This window comes from Lactuca sativa, chromosome 5, assembly GCF_002870075.4.
Source record: "Lactuca sativa cultivar Salinas chromosome 5, Lsat_Salinas_v11, whole genome shotgun sequence".
Lineage (NCBI taxonomy): Eukaryota > Viridiplantae > Streptophyta > Magnoliopsida > Asterales > Asteraceae > Lactuca > Lactuca sativa.
This window is the reverse complement of record NC_056627.2, coordinates 289,904,595-289,921,932: the sequence shown is the minus strand read 5'-3', so window position 1 is coordinate 289,921,932 and position 17,338 is coordinate 289,904,595. Positions and strand designations below refer to the sequence as shown.

The 17,338-nt window shown below is 33.9% G+C and overlaps 1 protein-coding gene across 3 annotated transcripts; it reads right to left on the bottom strand.

The window, feature by feature from the left end:
* On the bottom strand, positions 1-4,455 carry LOC111910308 (inactive protein kinase SELMODRAFT_444075). Of its 3 annotated transcripts, XM_023906127.3 has the most exons (11): positions 4,190-4,455; positions 3,932-4,085; positions 2,817-3,667; positions 2,531-2,688; positions 2,338-2,432; positions 1,303-2,258; positions 1,062-1,222; positions 909-985; positions 672-819; positions 446-595; positions 1-372 (listed from the first exon to the last, which is right to left on the bottom strand). In XM_023906127.3, the coding sequence occupies exons 3-11, from the start codon at positions 2,995-2,997 to the stop codon at positions 139-141; spliced, it is 2,160 nt and encodes a 719-aa protein (XP_023761895.1). In that variant the 5' UTR covers positions 2,998-3,667; positions 3,932-4,085; positions 4,190-4,455; the 3' UTR covers positions 1-138. The 3 variants fall into 3 exon arrangements, with proteins under 3 accessions (XP_023761895.1, XP_023761894.1, XP_023761896.1); XM_023906126.3 differs by lacking the exon at positions 3,932-4,085; XM_023906128.3 differs by lacking the exon at positions 3,932-4,085 and having other exon boundaries at positions 2,531-2,685; positions 4,190-4,454.
* Between the last annotated feature and the right edge of the window lie 12,883 nt (positions 4,456-17,338).

Here is a 17,338-nt window from a genome sequence, read left to right as displayed (position 1 = left end):
TTAGGTACCCAACTTGGTGCACTTTTTTTCGTTGAGAATGAATTACAAAAACCCTAAAACTAATCATGTCCTGTACCCACAAAAATCATACATGATGAAGAAATAAGTTGGTTTCAACATATCTAACCTCCTTTTACCTTACCTTAAATCCTCACATAAAGATGAAGTCCTCCTTGCTTTTTCCCTTTGCCAATAAGAAGCCCGAGTTGAATCAACCGAAACCTTTCCACCAAATCCTTCATATATCTCGCTCATTTCGTTCCCGTTATGTTGTACATGTTGATGATCCATATAAATCCTCCCACTTCTGTTTCCAACATCATACCCATGACCCGAATCCATGATCATATCACCTTCTAGTATCCGTAACACCTATAAATAAATAATAATAAAAAACCAATTAAATAAATCCACGCCAACTCAGCAAAAAAGTTATAGTATTTACCTGTGACATGCGAGGGCGTAACTGTGGATCTCTTTTGATGCACAAAGCAGCAGCTTGCAACATACAGTAAACTTCTTCTTCTGAATATGAGTTCCCTAATCGTGGGTCAATTAGTTCATCGATTGCATCTTCTTCCAACAATGGTCGTGCCTAATAAATTAATTAATTAATTAACGAAATTTAATATTTTAATGGTTGCCTTGAAAAATAAATAATAGGTAAATACCCATTCTGTGAGGCATTGTTGGCCTTTTGGGCGGTTAAGATCCACTGCTTTGCGCCCCGTAACAAGCTCCACTAATACAACCCCGAACGAGTATACATCCGCTTTCTCCGTTATCTGCCCACTCTGTGCATACTCAGGAGCCAAATATCTATAAAAAACCAATTAATTTAACCATATCATAAAAAAAATATTATGGAGAAATGCAAAATCACAAGAAAGAGAATTATAAAAACTAACCCAAATGTCCCAATTACTCTCGTTTCTTCTCCTGTATCTCCATCCGGCTGCCACCTCGCCAGCCCAAAATCCCCTACCTATTTTAAAAAAATATTCAGTTCTTTTACTTCAAAATTCAATATTTATAAGTAGTTATTTAAAAGAAAAATATACCAGAGGCTCGAAATCATGGGTGATAAGAATATTATTTGGCCTCATGTCGCGATGCACAATGCAACCCACTCTGCATTCTTCATGAAGATATCTCAGTCCCCGGGCAGCCCCGACCGCAATCTTTTGTCGGGCAGACCATTCCAATGGCTCTCGATGACGGCCTAACAAAGATTATGTAATATAGTTACCAAAACATAAAAAAATATTAAATCTTTGATGAAAAGGGTATTTTTGGAATTACCATAAAGATGAGAATCCAATGACCCATTGCATATATACTCATAAACAAGGAGTCTCCTTCCATCTTCAATACAAAACCCAATCAACATAACAACATTCCGATGTTGTGCACAGCTCAACACTTCAACTTCCGAACAAAATTCTTGATCCCCTTGAGAACTTGCTAACTTATGTTGCTTTACAGCAACAGCCTGCCCGTCGGGCAGCACCCCTCTATGAACTGACCCGAATCCTCCTTCAGCTAAAAAATTAGCTTGTGAGAATCCACCTGTCGCAAGCTCCAGCTCAGCATAAGTAAACCACCTTGGTGGCTTTCCAAATATCGGCGCCTTATGCTGACATATTGAACACAAAGGAGGTGGGCCCGATGGGATGTTTCTAGATGATAGAGATATCGCGTCTCTAACATTCCCGCTGAATTCGACTTCACTTCTATGGCTTCCATGGTTGCTGTCACGATCGACTTTTGATAATGTTCTGTTTTGATTTTGAGTGATGATGTCGACCATCCATGGCTGAAATTGAAACCTTAAGCTTGATGATGTTGATGAAAGATTCTCACTTTCGGAATCTGAACTTGATTCGATTAGGTCATTGTGATTCTCTTTTCCTTTCTCCTTTTTTAATAGACTGTGATTAGTTTGAGGGAGAAAAAATGGTGAAGTTCCATGATCGGAACTTGAGACAGATGAAGTTCCGGCTTCTGTTGCTGTGAATACTTCTGGACTACTTGTTGGAGTCGCAACTGATAATCGGATTGAATCGAGGTTTTTGTTTTTTGTTTGTTTTTCATGAGATGTTTGATTTGTGGAAGGTGGTGATGGGTCGGGTTCGGGTTGTTGGGTTTTGGGTGACCCGACTAAATTTAGGCGAAGAACTTTTGGTTGTGATTTTTTCATTATTACAATGTTGCATTGTAAGTCTTCCATGCATCGTTTTTGTTCGTGTTTCAGTTTTCTGTAATGTATGGAGTAAAAGTAAGTGAAAGGACAAAAAAAATCAGAAATTAAAATATTAAATTATTAAATTCGCTTACTTGTCTAATATAACCCAGCTGGCTTGAATTTTCTTGGCCTCAGCTGCTACTGATCCACATGGTGATCCAGAAACGATTTTAATCTTCACATTTATCTGTAAAATATTAATTAGAGAATAGAAGTTAATTACTTATTAACAAAAAAAAGATTATTAAATATTAAGTGGTTCGGATTGGAAGAAAGAACAAGAACCTTATTAGGATCATAAACATCATGAAGCTGAAGAATCATTTGGGAGCATGAATCTGTAATGTCGATTTTTTGGTCTGAACTTGTTCCTATATTTGACCTCCGGTGGCCACTAGCACAGTCTCCGGTGAATCTTGGAAAACCCCATAATTTCCGACCTACTTTGGAGAAAAACGGATGAACAGTTCCATCAAGAATTGCAATCTATATGAGGGTTTAGAAGATAGAATTTTCGTTTCCAGAATTTAAAAAAAAAAAAAAAAATTGAAAATTAAGAGATTAAATTTACCGGAAGTTTGTGTAGGCATAACAACAAGCAATGTAATGCAGTGCCCTGGTTGAACCACATGAGTCAAAGCCCAAACCAAAGCAGTTTTGGGGATTTCTCGAGATGCTTTAACAGCAACAACGACCTTCTCAGCAGCATCCGACCCCTTTTCTAGTTTCTTCATCTTATCTTCTTGACTCATCGATCCCAGAAATAATAATAAAATTCGATTTTGAAGATATTCCTTCTTCAATAGATCCGACCCGGATAAATACTACATCACACAAATTCCCATAATTTCTTCAAAGGACAACGGAACATAAGTTGCAAGGTGTTTCACAAACTTTAACTGGAAAAAAAACTGAGTTTGCATTATTGTGTTTGTGTCAATCGGCCCCACCACAAGGTTTTGATTCCTGGTAGACGTACGAGTAGAAAAATGCAAGCTGTCGTTTAACAGCGGTTTAGGTAAATACCTCCAAAAATTAGGGGAAAAACCCTTTTGACTGGTAGCAATTTCACCGGTGAAGGTTTTTTTTTCTAATAATGATAGAACCCTTGGAAAGGAATCAAAACAGGCGTGGGAGTTCGTATTCACCAAATTTGCTATAGGATATTCCGAATTTGTAATGTTTTAAGCAAATGATTCCAAAAATGGATCTCTGAAACCTGACCGAAATTGTCAATGGACTGTGTTGAAGCACATGATATACGACACCAACTGTTCGTGCATTGTTCTTACAATCTTCAAAGTTTGAATGTGGTTATAAAGTAGATTTCAGCTGATTTGAGCTCTTCGTCCAAAAACCAACGGATCTTTTCGGAAATCGGAACTCTGTTGTGAAGAAATTTGAAACCCTGCTTTCCGCTACCTATTATTGGAAATCAGTGATTAGAATAGAAATCGAAAGTGGAATCTTAAATCCAGTGACAATAAAGTTCTCGATTCCAAAAAAACAAAACCGCTAACAAAAACGTAATCAAATGACATGACAATCAATCACTGCCTCTGTGTTTGTAGCTTTCGCTTTAGTACAGATAAGACTTTACAGTAGCCACTCACGATCACCTCGATCCTTCAACATCCACACAATTTTAGTATAAAAATCACACTTCAAGGATAAAAAACACTCTACCTCACGCATTCAATTTCATACCCAGTTTGAACATACAAACAAAAAACAGCAAACACTTGAAGAGACGACTCAACGTAACTGACGTACATACAGACATGCACTGAATTTCTCGGTCAAACACAATCACAGCATCAAATATCCATTAATATCAATGCTGTAAAAGGTGAAAAATCACGAATATTCGACAAAAAACATCACTTCTACGAAATTAAATATTCAAAAAAACAGCAAGTACATCTATCTAGAGATGAATAATACCGTAATATGTAACGAATATTGAACAGTGTAGAGATTCAAAAATCTGAAAATGGAGTAATCAAAATCATGAAAACCGTTATTTTCTTCAATGTGTGAAGGTTCGAGAGATATGAATGTGTGTGTCTGTTTGATCTTGGCCTTCAATGTTATGTTGAGTTTTGCTGGAGATATTTAGGTTCATGAAAATGCCCTTTGTTTTTGGATATATTTACGGATTGGCCTTTCTTCGTTTTCAGTAAAGCCTACTCTTATCGAGAAACATGAAAAAGGTCGACTAATTAAATGCACACCTCATTCTACTCACGACAAGTTCTTATCGGATACCGAGAACTTTCACTCACTCCCCTAAAATTTTGATCTTTACATAAATACTCCTTTTGGTCTCTTATTATGCAATTAGACCTATCACTTTCAACTTCCAAAACTTTCCACACAACTCAAAAGAGGGGCACTATGGAAAACATGCAAGTTCTACGGAAAAATTATCAATGTTTACATTGTCAAGAGATGAATATGTGTAGCAAGAGATTCTTGTTTGCAAGATTTCTTAGGGTTCAAGGCGTTCCAACATTTGAGAAAAAAACAGAAAAAAACTAAACGAGATTTGTATATGAACATTTGAATTTCAATACTAATCTTATCTTTTATACTCATCACTAACCATTATAGTGTTGAATATTAACTCATTATTACATTCAACCACCAAAAGGTTTGGATATTCACCATTATATCTCTCTAATATTTTTATTATATATATATATATATATATATATATATATATATATATATATATATATATATATATATATGAAAAATACCGGCTATAGACATTTTTTTGGGTTGAATTCCAAAATATAGACACAAAAATTTGAATTTCCGGATATAGACATGGATTCCGATGAGGTAGCTCCGTGGGCTCTGCGGAATTCACTGTAGCTTCGCGGAATGACAAAATCGTAAATAAATCAGGGTATTTAAAAAAAACTCAAGATCCATTCCGCAGAGCTACCTCCGAGGAATGAACTCATTTCGCAAAGGTAGCTCCGATGAATGGATCTTTAGATTTTTTTCACATCGATTCTTCGGGGTTTATATTCATTCCGCAACTAATTATTTTCAAGAAAGGATTATGATAGTATGAATTTTTCTTGACAATGTTTGGAATGAATTTGATGTATTCTTTACATAAAAGAATAATTAAAGATGATTTTTTTTTCTTTCCTGAAGATCTATTCCTCGGAGGTAGCTCCGTAGAATAGATCTTGAGTTTTTTTTAATATCCTGATTTATTTACGATTTTGACATTCCGCAGAGCTACAGTGCGTTCCGCGGAACCTCTCGGAGCTACCTCCGCGAAATCCATGTCTATAACAGAAAATCCAATTTTTTGTGTCTATATTTTTGAATTCAACCCCAAAAAAATGTATCTTTCTCTCTCTCTCTCTCTCTCTCTCTCTATATATATATATATATATATATATATATATATATATATATATATATATATATATATATATATATATATATATATATATAGAAAAAATGAATATGTGGCTGTTATGTACTAAGCTTAGATATAGAACCTTTTAAATGACATAGTTTTAAACGAAACGAATACAGTTTCATTTTCTCTTAATTTGGTTTCAATAGAATACCATTGTATTGAGATAAATTATGGAATTAAAAGTTCAATTATATATCTTTTATTGCAATATATCATTGAAGTTTATAGTAAATTAAAAAATCAATACTTTTTAACGAATATAACTCAAACGTTTTGTCCTTCAATTGAAAAACTATATCGAATGACTTGTGAAAAGCTTGATTGAGTTATTGCATATTTTTCTTTTATCTTTTATTTTATTAGTTTTCATTTAAAATTTAGTAAGGTTGATTAAATGGTCATGACTTTTAATGCTTTAAGTTCTTAAACACAATGAAGAAAAAGAACATAAATTCGACCGATTTTAGTATGTCACATGATTAAGGGAGAATAGTAAACAAGATAGCATGATTAGTTTGGATATATATATGGATCAAAACTACATAGTTTGGAGGATTGTATATATAATGTAACATCCCGAAATAGCGAGAGTAGAGTTGAAGGGCCAAAAGTGTTAATTGGGAAAGAGTGACTCGGCGAGTAGAGTCGCGGCTTGACCGCGTGTTAAGTAGCCGACTCGGCGAGTCGATGAGATGGACTCGGCGAGTAGGCGTTGGGTGGAGAAAACCCTAATTCTCGGGGTTGAGCCCTATATAAGGAACATTATGTTCCTTCCCCAGCCTCTTTACTTCCCTCTTGAGTTCTAGAAACCCTAAATCACAGAGGAGCTCCATTATTGAGTGGATTGAAGCTTGGAGAAGTAATCATTGAAGGAATTTTGTGGGAATTGAAGTCTTGGGGCAAGGGGCTTTGCTTGGAATCAACTTCATTGCAGTTGGGGGCGTCCATTGGAGGTAATATCTCGTTCTTGGTCTGATTGTATGTTGTTTCTTCATTTTGGGGTTTGTGGGATCTTGCCTATGGATGTAATTGGAAGTCTAGAGGGTAGATCTGAGGTTGCTACCTCAGATCTGGAGAAGAGGAGAATCAGAGAGCATGAAATTCCCTGTGTTGGAGTGTTTAGTGAAGCTTGCAAGTCCCAAACCCTAGTTATGAGTGAATATGGCCTAGATCTCTATGGATTCACGTAAAGATTGCCACTTTACGTGATGGATGAATTGTAGGAGGCTAGATCTATGTTTTGGATCAATTACATGGCCTGGAATGCTTCTGTATGGATTCAGATCGGTGGTTCTCGGCGAGTCACATGGGTGAACTCGACGAGTTGCTTGAAGATGAGCTGGGACTCGACGAGTTGGAAGAACAACTCGGCGAGTCGGATGAAGATGGCTTGGAACTCGGCGAGTTGTATGAACAACTCGGCGAGTAGGTTGAAGATAGCCATAGACTCGGCGAGTCTGTTCTTAGACTCGGCGAGTCTTGTCGAAGAGTCCCGATATTCTCTGGTTGAGTCGAGAATCGGTGAGTCAAGGGATGACTCGGTGAGTTGAGGGCGAGTGGACTCAGAGTTGTTGAACTCGGCGAGTCTCGGGGTGACTCGGCGAGTTAGATCGCGGATCGAGTGAAGTTCTGAATATGGGGACTCGGCGAGTCATCGGGTTGACTCGGCGAGTAGGGTCAGTCAGGGGATTGACTTTGACCTTGTCTTTGACCAAGGGTTGACCAGTGGTTCCAGGGGTATTTTGGTAATTGTTGATTATTGTTGAGTTCAGTGCATTGGTGGCTGTCCAGAGGTGGAGATCGTATCAGTGATCGGAGCAGCTTGAGCTATCTGTTCAGTCGGCAGTTTCGAGGTGAGTTATCCTCACTATATCGCTAAGGTTTATGGCACCAAGGCCAACCTTTTTATCGGATGGAAGTCCAGGTAGTTGTCAGTTGTTATGATATGGGCCGGAAGGCGTTATATGTTGCAGGTCGGAAGGCATTACATGTTGTGGGCCGGAAGGCATTGCTATGTGGACCGGAAGGTCATGGCCTGGAAAGGCGTATGTGTGCATTTAGTATGTTGACTAATTCATAAGGTGATGTTATGCTAGTGACCGGCTAGGCCGGTATCTTGAATAGAGTAATGCTATGTTATGTGGTCTGTTGATCGATTGCTGACTGTGAACTGTTATATGATTATGTGTTATGCGTATGATTGCTAGACCTGGGGTGTGACCCGGTATGCAGGGTCGTTCTATGTTCTGTTATGATATGTATGCTTTTTATGCTATGGGCCGGAAGGCAATATGTTATGGGCCGGAAGGCAATATGATATGGGCCGGAAGGCATTGCGTTATGGGCTGGAAGGCGATATGTTTTAGATCAGAAGGTCGTGACCTGGAAGGGCGTATATGTGGTTGGTATATTGGGGGTATCTCACTAAGCTTTCGGGCTTACAGTTGTGGTTTTATGTTTTCAGGTTCTCAGGAGTCTGTGGCAAGGCAAAGGCGTGATCGTACCGTTCCTCGCGTTGGTGTTTTATGATATGAACCTGGGAAAATACTCTGTTAAATAATGTATTGAAAACCTTTTTGTAACAATGTTATTAAAATGGGTGGTTTTGAAAAGTTTTAATTGTTTTGAAATTTTGGTCGTTACATATAAACTTAAGTACACAACAGCCACATATTTCCTAAGCCGTATATATATATATATATATATATATATATATATATATATATATATATATATATATATATATATATAGAGAGAGAGAGAGAGAGAGAGAGAGAGGGAGGGAGATGAAGAAAGGCAGAGAGAGAGAGAGAGAGATAGAAAGAAACAAGTTGATTGGGGTGTGGTGGTCCACGTTCCCCACCACAAATGACCACGAAAATGTTTTACCACTAATCACTACAAACATTTTGGATGGTGTTCACATTCGTGGTTAGATTCAAAAAATGTTTAGATTCAAAAGAAGCAAATCCTTGCTACATATGCACTCCCACAAACATTCTTTCTAAAAATGATTGATATAAAAAGCTATAGGGACAAAATCAACTACTTCATTAATAAACAACTCAAAAGATTAAGAAAGTTCATTTTTAGTATTTTCCATATTAAAGTCTATTATAACTTGGTCACCCTGTGTTTATTATCAAACTTAGTTTAATAAAGGGTAACACTCGCCTTGAATACTTATTATTGTGTTATGTTGATCACATATACAACAATATATTCAAACAGTAGATAGCAATTATAAGTTATGTCTCTACATAACTTTTAGATACTTATGGGACTCCCGATAGAGAACTATTTATTTATATGATATGTTTAGTCTCGTCCGTTCCATGTGTTTATGTGGTATCAATGCCCCAATTAAATATTCAAATTGGAAGTGTGAATTTCGTACGTAGGTCTCACCAGGGACTAGATATTCATCTTAGGGTGACATATGGTGAGGTCTAACCATTCCTAAAATTTACATGCAAGTTGTTTCAACTTTTTTTATAACAATATTTAAATTTAGGGTGTTTGATTTTGTATTATTTCTCTTACAATCAGTGTTGAAAACAAATCTCATGTATATAATGTTGTATGTCAATCCATTTTAAAACAATTTTAAATTCTAAAAGTATTTTTTATTACATTTTAAAAGAAAAAATTGTGGTATAATTTAACAATTAAAATAAACTTCTTGCTCGAACCGATTCTATAAAATTATCTTTTAAGCTATCAAGAGACAACTTCGAAAAATAAGATAGATATAAATCAATCACAATAGTAAAATAAATAGAAGGATTGCCTCAAAATTTGGGTTGGAAAAACACCATGACCAAGCATGTGACATCTCCATTTTTACGGCTAGAAAATACCGATTTTGTTTATGCTTTAAAAAAATCAGGGTATCTCTGTTAATACAAAACTGCACAAATGGTCCTTGTGGTTTGCTGAAAATTGTCACTTTGGTCCAAAAAGTTTTGGACTAGCACCACAGGTCCAAAGTTTTCATTTTGTTGCGAGTTTGATCCAATTTACTTTAAACTTTTTTGTAATGACGATTTTACCCTTCTTTTTTGTTTACTTTAAACTCACAACAAAATGAAAACTTTCGACCTGTGGTGCTAGTCCAAAACTTTTTGGACCAAAATGGCAATTTTCAGCAAACCACGAGGACCATTTGTGCAGTTTTGTCCTCTTTTAATAAAAATGATGCGGAATTTGTTCCGAGTAAAACATGATAAATACGTTATCAAAGCATTTCCGAAGAAAAGTATTTTTATTCATTTTAAAATATTTGGGATGTCATCGTCAATACAGAAACATAAGCATAAACAAAACTTACATTCATTATCACTAGTGATTTATATCTCCCTAATCTCTTAGTGTAATGTGACTTCATATCAACACATGTGATATAAATAAACTGAGTGGGTCAGGTTGGAAAACTTGGTGAGTACATAGGGTTTTCAACCCACAATAATATAATTATTATGTTTAATCATCAAACAATTAACTCAATTACCCATCCCCATTATCTTATTTACTCTTAAGGATCTACCCTAAGAATCAGCTATTTCTTATTTATTCATTTCTAAGGATCATCCTAAGGAATAAGCACGAAATCCATCGTTGTCAGGGTTTACTCAACAGACACTAAATCCATAGTTGTCAGGGTTTGCCCAACAGGCACTAAATCCATAGTTGCCAGGGTTTGCTCATTAGGCACTAAATCCATAGCTGCCATGGTTATCTCGTTTATCGACAATATCGTTTCCGAGAATCCACTCACAATACATGTTAATGGGTTTTTATCTCGTTTATCGACAATATTGTTTCTGAGAATCCACTCGCAATACATGTCAATGGGTTTTTAGAGTACAACTGATGAATACACCGTTCAAATAACACCTACAGGTTGCGAGCCTGCTAGTGTTCCATTGGACTGTCTAGAATAGTCTGTGGTTATCATCCATACTCTGCTAGATGACGGGGCCAACACTTGGGTAAAAGGCTTCTCTCATGGTTCACCTCTCACATCTATATCACCTCTCATCATTTTATTTTTGTCTCGCAGCAACAATTTCATCTACCCATGTTTTACCCAACACATTTTGTAGATATAAAATACATATACATTTTAATTAGATCATTTAAAGCATGTATAAAACATTTCATACAGCATAGACAACAAGTATTCAGACAGTATACACATATAGCACGTAATTTATATAAAATACTTCATATCTATGTGTAAGATGAAAGTAACTATGCACTCACCTGTAAAGGTTGTGACTCGGTACTCGGACAACACTTCGTTTACTTAAAACAACTTCCTTGGACAAAACCTAGTATCATTACTACTAGAGTTTAGTCTGATGTTAACCAAGACTAATTAATAATCTTGCTATTATTAGTATTATATAAGCGTTAAAACAATACTCTTCACCCACTATGTACAGACAGGGGCCACACATGGAACACCGGTGGGCATGATCATTTTGGCATATAGCACTTCTGAAATCCAACAACCCAAGCGGCCCTCTAAACCAAATTCCCCGTACCGCGAGTGGTTAAAAAGATATTATAACGACACTTATATAACTTATAATAATAGTCCAAATACTTATTATGAGGTTCTAATAACATTACTATATTAAAACATAAGCTATACTAAAGATAGGTTAGGCGTAACTCACTTACAACGGGTTTTATTCTCAAAACTAGGCTCCGCCAAAGCAGAGTTTCTGAGTCGAAGGCTGTTTTTTTCGGAGCCGTCTGGCGCTCCGGGCTTCCGCCTCGTGCTAGGGAGGTTCCCTAGGTTTTTTTTTTTTTTTGGGGGGGGGGGGGGGGTGGTTGGGGGCTTAGAGAGAGGTTCTAGAGAGAGAAAGAAATAGGTAAAGGTGTGAGGAATGAGGCAGCCCCGACAACTATATCTATAGGTTGCCTGGAGCGTCACCACATCGTGGTGCCTCCCATCACATCGTGGTATTGCGTTGGCTCCAAGGCTTCGCCTGGTGCTGACACGTGGCGCCGAACACAGGGGTTAAAATAACCGATTTTCAAAAATTCATAACTTTCGCATACGACCTTCGTTTTCGACGTTCTTTATATCCACGCGTAGGTAAAAATAAGATCTACAACTTTACTTTTGACTCCGTCGGCTAATTCTTGACGATCTTAAATTTAACAGTACGAGGAGATTATACTGTTAAACGACTGCGAAAAATTCGTAACTTCTTCATATGGACTCCGTTTTCGTCTGTCTTTTTATCGTTGAGTTCCTATTAATGAGATCTGTAATTCTCATTTAGGTCGTGTTGGCCAAAAACCGCTCGATCTCAAATTCGAGTTTTGGGTCGTGCACTACTAGGTCAAATCTTAGAAAATTCATAACTTCCTCATACGAAGTCAGATTTGGGCGTTCTTTTTTTTGTATGTTCGCGGTTTAACATATACTAAAACTTTTGTTTAGATCACTAATGCTAAAAAGTCTTCTATCGTAAATTCACTATTTACGTCTCCCGCTGCCGTGTCGTTTTTGCCATAAAACTTTGACGAGCCATAAATTCTTCGTTATAACTCGAATTTCGGCGTTCTTTATATATACGGAACCCTTGTAACATATACTACAATTTGGTTAAGATTAATTCTTATAAACAATCTTTCATCAAAAACTCATTTTTGATGCTCATTGTCTCTAAATTTACTAGCCCGGATCTACGGGCGTTACAAAGCATCATCGTCTGTGTCTGTTTCTAATTTACCAGCAACCATTGCTTATTGGGCTAAGGGTGGTGACAAGTCATAGCCCTTGTCGTTGGGTTACCCCATTGTAGGTTGAGGAGACAAACAATACAAGCCTAAAAGTCTATTCGATCAAGGTTGACCATATTGTTGCATTGAAGCCAGGTGGGGTGATAGTTTATTTGGGATGCTTGTCGATCTTGTTTTTGGTCAACTTTACATTAGGGTTTCCATCACATTTCAATCCAATGTGGGATGTACACCCATTAGTATACTTACATATATGGATGAGCATGGATGAACCAGTACTGACCCGAGAATCTCGAATATCGAAATTAGTAAAAAGTGATATCAAGTACCGAACCGCACTAACATTATCAATATCGGTACTAGGAATGATACTGGTTTTTGGTACTAACGCCTATATCGACGGTACCAAATCCTAAATTTTATGATTTTAGAATACCTAGTACCGTCTCATATGTTTAAATTTGGTATTGGTTATGGTATGGTATCGGCACAAAATCAGGATTTGATATTGAGTGTTCATCCCTGCTAACAGACAAAAGATTTGTGAGAAGATAGGGTGGTCGAAGATGGTAGCCGAAAACTAGTCAGAGAAGACAACCATGGAGTAGAGCTCTTGGTCAGTAATGGTTGTAGGGTGCGGTGGGATAGTGGATCCCTTAATACTTAAAACTATTTAATAAAACTAGAAAATAATAAAATGACAAAAAAAACGATAATAGATAGTTATTTTACTTGTTTTTCGTTAATGTGTAGTCCATTTGATGCATAAAATTAAAAACCATGCTAAATTTTTGAAAGTAGACTCAAAACGCAAATTTCGATATATGATGAACACCCAAGTTACTTTAAAAATAATATTAGAATGATAGTAAATTATCTTATTACAAATTGGTAATCACTTGAATAAGTTCAAAATGGAAAATTGATTTTTAAATTTAAAAAATGATTCACGGTTATAAAAACACAGAGTAGTAATTAATTTTATTCACAAATTTGCTTATTCATATATATAATTTGGACCCACAGGAATTGCTTCATAACGTATTTCGTCCTTTTGCTTTTTATTTCTTCTCTCTTTTTTGTTTGAAATTTTGAATAATGTCTCGTCTTTTTTGTCCAATTGATATGTCAATCATATATATCGACTTTTATATGATTTTTCTAATAAGAACCATAATCAAAGAGACTTTAGAAACCACATTTACTTACATCTATAGTAGGTCAGTAACAATGCCAGAATATTAGCCATTTGTTCTAATTTAGTTGTCTTAAAAAAATACTATAGGTATTAAAAACTCTTTGCTGTAAAAATCACATGTTATATTCTTATTGGTTTTGCCACATATTATTTTATGGTTATTTTCAATTAATTTTTTTCCAAATGATATTTTGTGGTTTTTTTCATTTTATTAATTTCCACTTAATATTTAAATGGAATAATAATTGTAATAAATGTAATAATAAATAAATATCAACTTCATTAATTGACTTCCTTTTAATTTCAAAATTTTAAAATTAAAGTTTCATTAGTTTTCTTTGTTTATTTATCTAAATTATATGCTTAATTTAAAAGAAAAACAAACAATTTAATTTTAATAATTCAATATTTTTCTATTTTTTTCTTATAAATTCAAACTTATTAAATGTTTAGAATTTCATATTTTTTTCGTTAAAATGAACCCATAGAATACATCGGTCTTACACTTATTAATAATAAAATACACGACTAATTTGCTATGTAATATGATTATTACTAGATTTTTATCAGTTTTATGAAATTTCCAGAAAAATTCAATACTTGGAAAAAAAAATTTAATAAAGTCTTAAATTTTATTTTTGAATAGAAAAGTCACGATTTTTAAACTTTTTGTATAAAAAAAGTCCAAAAACCGACTAATTTATTTATTTAGCCATTTTTAACCTGTTTAACAGGTCATAGGACCAAATCGTTAATTTTTCCAAAATAATTAGATTTTTTTGCAAATTTCGTTAAAACTTGTAAACAATGTATAAACGTATTTATATCTATTTTTATATATTTTTGTATTTTTTTTAAATTATGTATACATTTACGTATTTATATGTATTTTAGATGTATAAACGTATTTTTTACATATTATATGTATTTTTAAGTATTTTACATTTTTTTTGTATTTTTATGAGTTATTTTTTTTATGTATTACGTATTTATATCTAATTTTAAGTATTTATGTTTTTTTAAGTTTTTTATATAGACGTTTATGTATTTTAAATGTATAAATGTATTTTTTATATATTTATATGTATTTTTAAGTATTTAATGTATTTTTTATGTATTTTATGTGTTTTTTATGTATTACATATTTATATATTTTTTTTTTACATATTTATGTATTTTTTTAGTTTTTAATATAGATGTTTATGTATATTTATGTATTTCAAATGTATAATTATATTATTTTTACGTATTTATTATTTTTTAATTCAAGTCATCTTCACCATTTCATCGAATTCGCATAACTTTTTCGAGTATATCAAGATAGTTTTTCTACATACCTACATATTTTAAGTTTTTCTCATTCGATTTTTAATTTCAAGATAAACGAATGAAAAAAACAAACAAACAAACAAACAAACAAACAAACTTAAAATATGTAGGTATGTAGGAAAACTATCTAAACATATTCAAATAAGTTTTACAAATTCGATTAAATGATAAAGACAACTTGAAATATAAATAAATAAATACATAAAAAATACAGTTATACATAAAAGTACATAAACATCCATATAAAAAACTTTAAAAAAAAATACATAAATACATAAAAATACATATAAATAAGTAATACATAAAATATGTAAAATACTTAAAAATACATATAAAAGCTTAAAAAGTACAAAAATACTTAAAAATAGATATAAATACGTAAAAAATACATTTATATATTATATACAAGTTTTGACGAAATCTACAGAAAAGTCTCATTATTTTGGAAACATTAACTATCTAATCTCATGACATGATGAACATGTCAAAACGAGCTAAAGTGAATAAATTAGCCGGTTTCTTAGGTTTTCTATTCCAAAAGTTAAAAAGTCGGGACTTTTATGTTCAAAAAAATAATTTTAAGACTTTACTAATTTTTTTCCCAAAATATTAGGACTTTTTTGGAAATCTCCATGCTTTAAAAAAGTAATGCATTTTGAGGTCAAAGTTTTGAATATAAGACTACTACATATGGGCAACGTTCAGCGGTGCGTTTTTGCGCGTTATGACAGCACAAACACCGTCCCCTTTCATCGTTTTTGCACGTTATAGACATGTCCGTTGCTTCTCGTTACCACCACAACATCCTAAAAACACCATTTCTTTCTTTTTTTCTCCTAAAAACGTCTATGGGCATTGCCCACACCTAACAGCCGAAGGTATAAATAATTCATCAAGGGTACCCATCGACCCCTCTAAATAATTCATATTAAAAAGTTAATAAATAATATTATTTTGTGTGGTTAGGATAAATTTTATAAATATTATTATTTATGTTTTTGATTCATCACTTCAAAAAATAACTTTTATATTAGTAATCATAATTATCTTCCATTAGTTAAAACCACGTATAAAAATCAAATTATATTTTTTTTAAAGGAATAAAAAAGCATAAATGAATCGCTTATGAAAAAAGTTTTTTTAGAAGGACAAACAATATATTGAAACGGAAAAAAGAGAGAGTAAGAAGCTAACATCTGCAACTTTTGGCGATTCAGGAACAAAAGATTATTCCACATGGAGGGTATTTCTGTCCATAATGGTTCGGAATGTATTAAGATTATGACCTTTTATTGGGTAAAACATAGGAGTAATAAGGGCATATGTAGTTGGGAGGAATGGCTGAAATCTCCATTTTATGGCTTGTAATTTTGCACTTACTTGTATGTTTTTCTTGTTTTGGTCCCTCTTCTATTTCCTTGCTAGGGGAGGGATCCTTTCTTTAATAAAATATTTGCCGTTTCCAAAAAAAAAAACCAAAAATTAAATAATTACGTCAATAAATAAGAAAGGAAATAACTTAACCAAGACACCAACAATCCCACCTTAAACTACCAATGAGGCTATTTTTATCATTTTATGTTAAGCCTATTTTTGATTCACTTAAATGAGATGGACCAAAACTCGTCAATCACATACTCATGATATTTATAAAGCTTGTTGAAAATACGGGAATTACGCACCTTGCATAAAACTCATATCAAGGTGTAACATAAAACCACCGGCAAATTTAATTTCAATCCTCCACAAATGAAAAAGTAGTTAAATGACATACTTTTTACTTGAGTGGTATGATCTATGTTTTAAAATTAATTAAGGCCGACTAACCACACTCTACCTTAGTTTTCTCCACCTCCATCCGAGTTCACTATTATTTTAAACACACACACAGAGAGAGATTAAATTTAATCCTAACTACAAATCTTGGTTTTAAATTTATAATTCCTAACAAACTAAACTTGACTATTAGCACCAGTGTACCTGATCAGATTATAGTATTAGTTAAAGTAAGTAAGGATGTCAAACTTTGTGGGAAATTGAAGTGTATTAATTAAAATAAATGAAGTTGTTAGGAAATCAGACCAAGAATCAGAATAGATCTGATGCCACTTGCCAAACTTTGACGACCATTTGTTAGAAAGTAATATGAATAACACACGAAACCAAAAACACACAAAGACATAGTATTTACTTGGTTTGGTCAATGTGTCATACATCTACAGACAGAAGATGAATATTCTTATTCACAGAGTTCTCAAATAAAGATTACAAGTACAACCACTAGAGATTCGACCTACTCACTAAATATACAAAAGACACAAATATATAACTATCATGCATCCATATTTATATATTA

Excerpts from the sequence above, each read along its gene's own strand:
- LOC111910308 (XM_023906127.3), bottom strand. The coding sequence starts at position 2,997 with ATGAGTCAAGAAGATAAGATGAAGAAACTAGAAAAGGGGTCGGATGCT. Across the intron at positions 596-671 it reads AACAATGCCTCACAGAATGG|GCACGACCATTGTTGGAAGA; the intron begins GTATTTACCTAT and ends TTAATTTATTAG. Across the intron at positions 373-445 it reads TACGCCCTCGCATGTCACAG|GTGTTACGGATACTAGAAGG; the intron begins GTAAATACTATA and ends ATTTATTTATAG.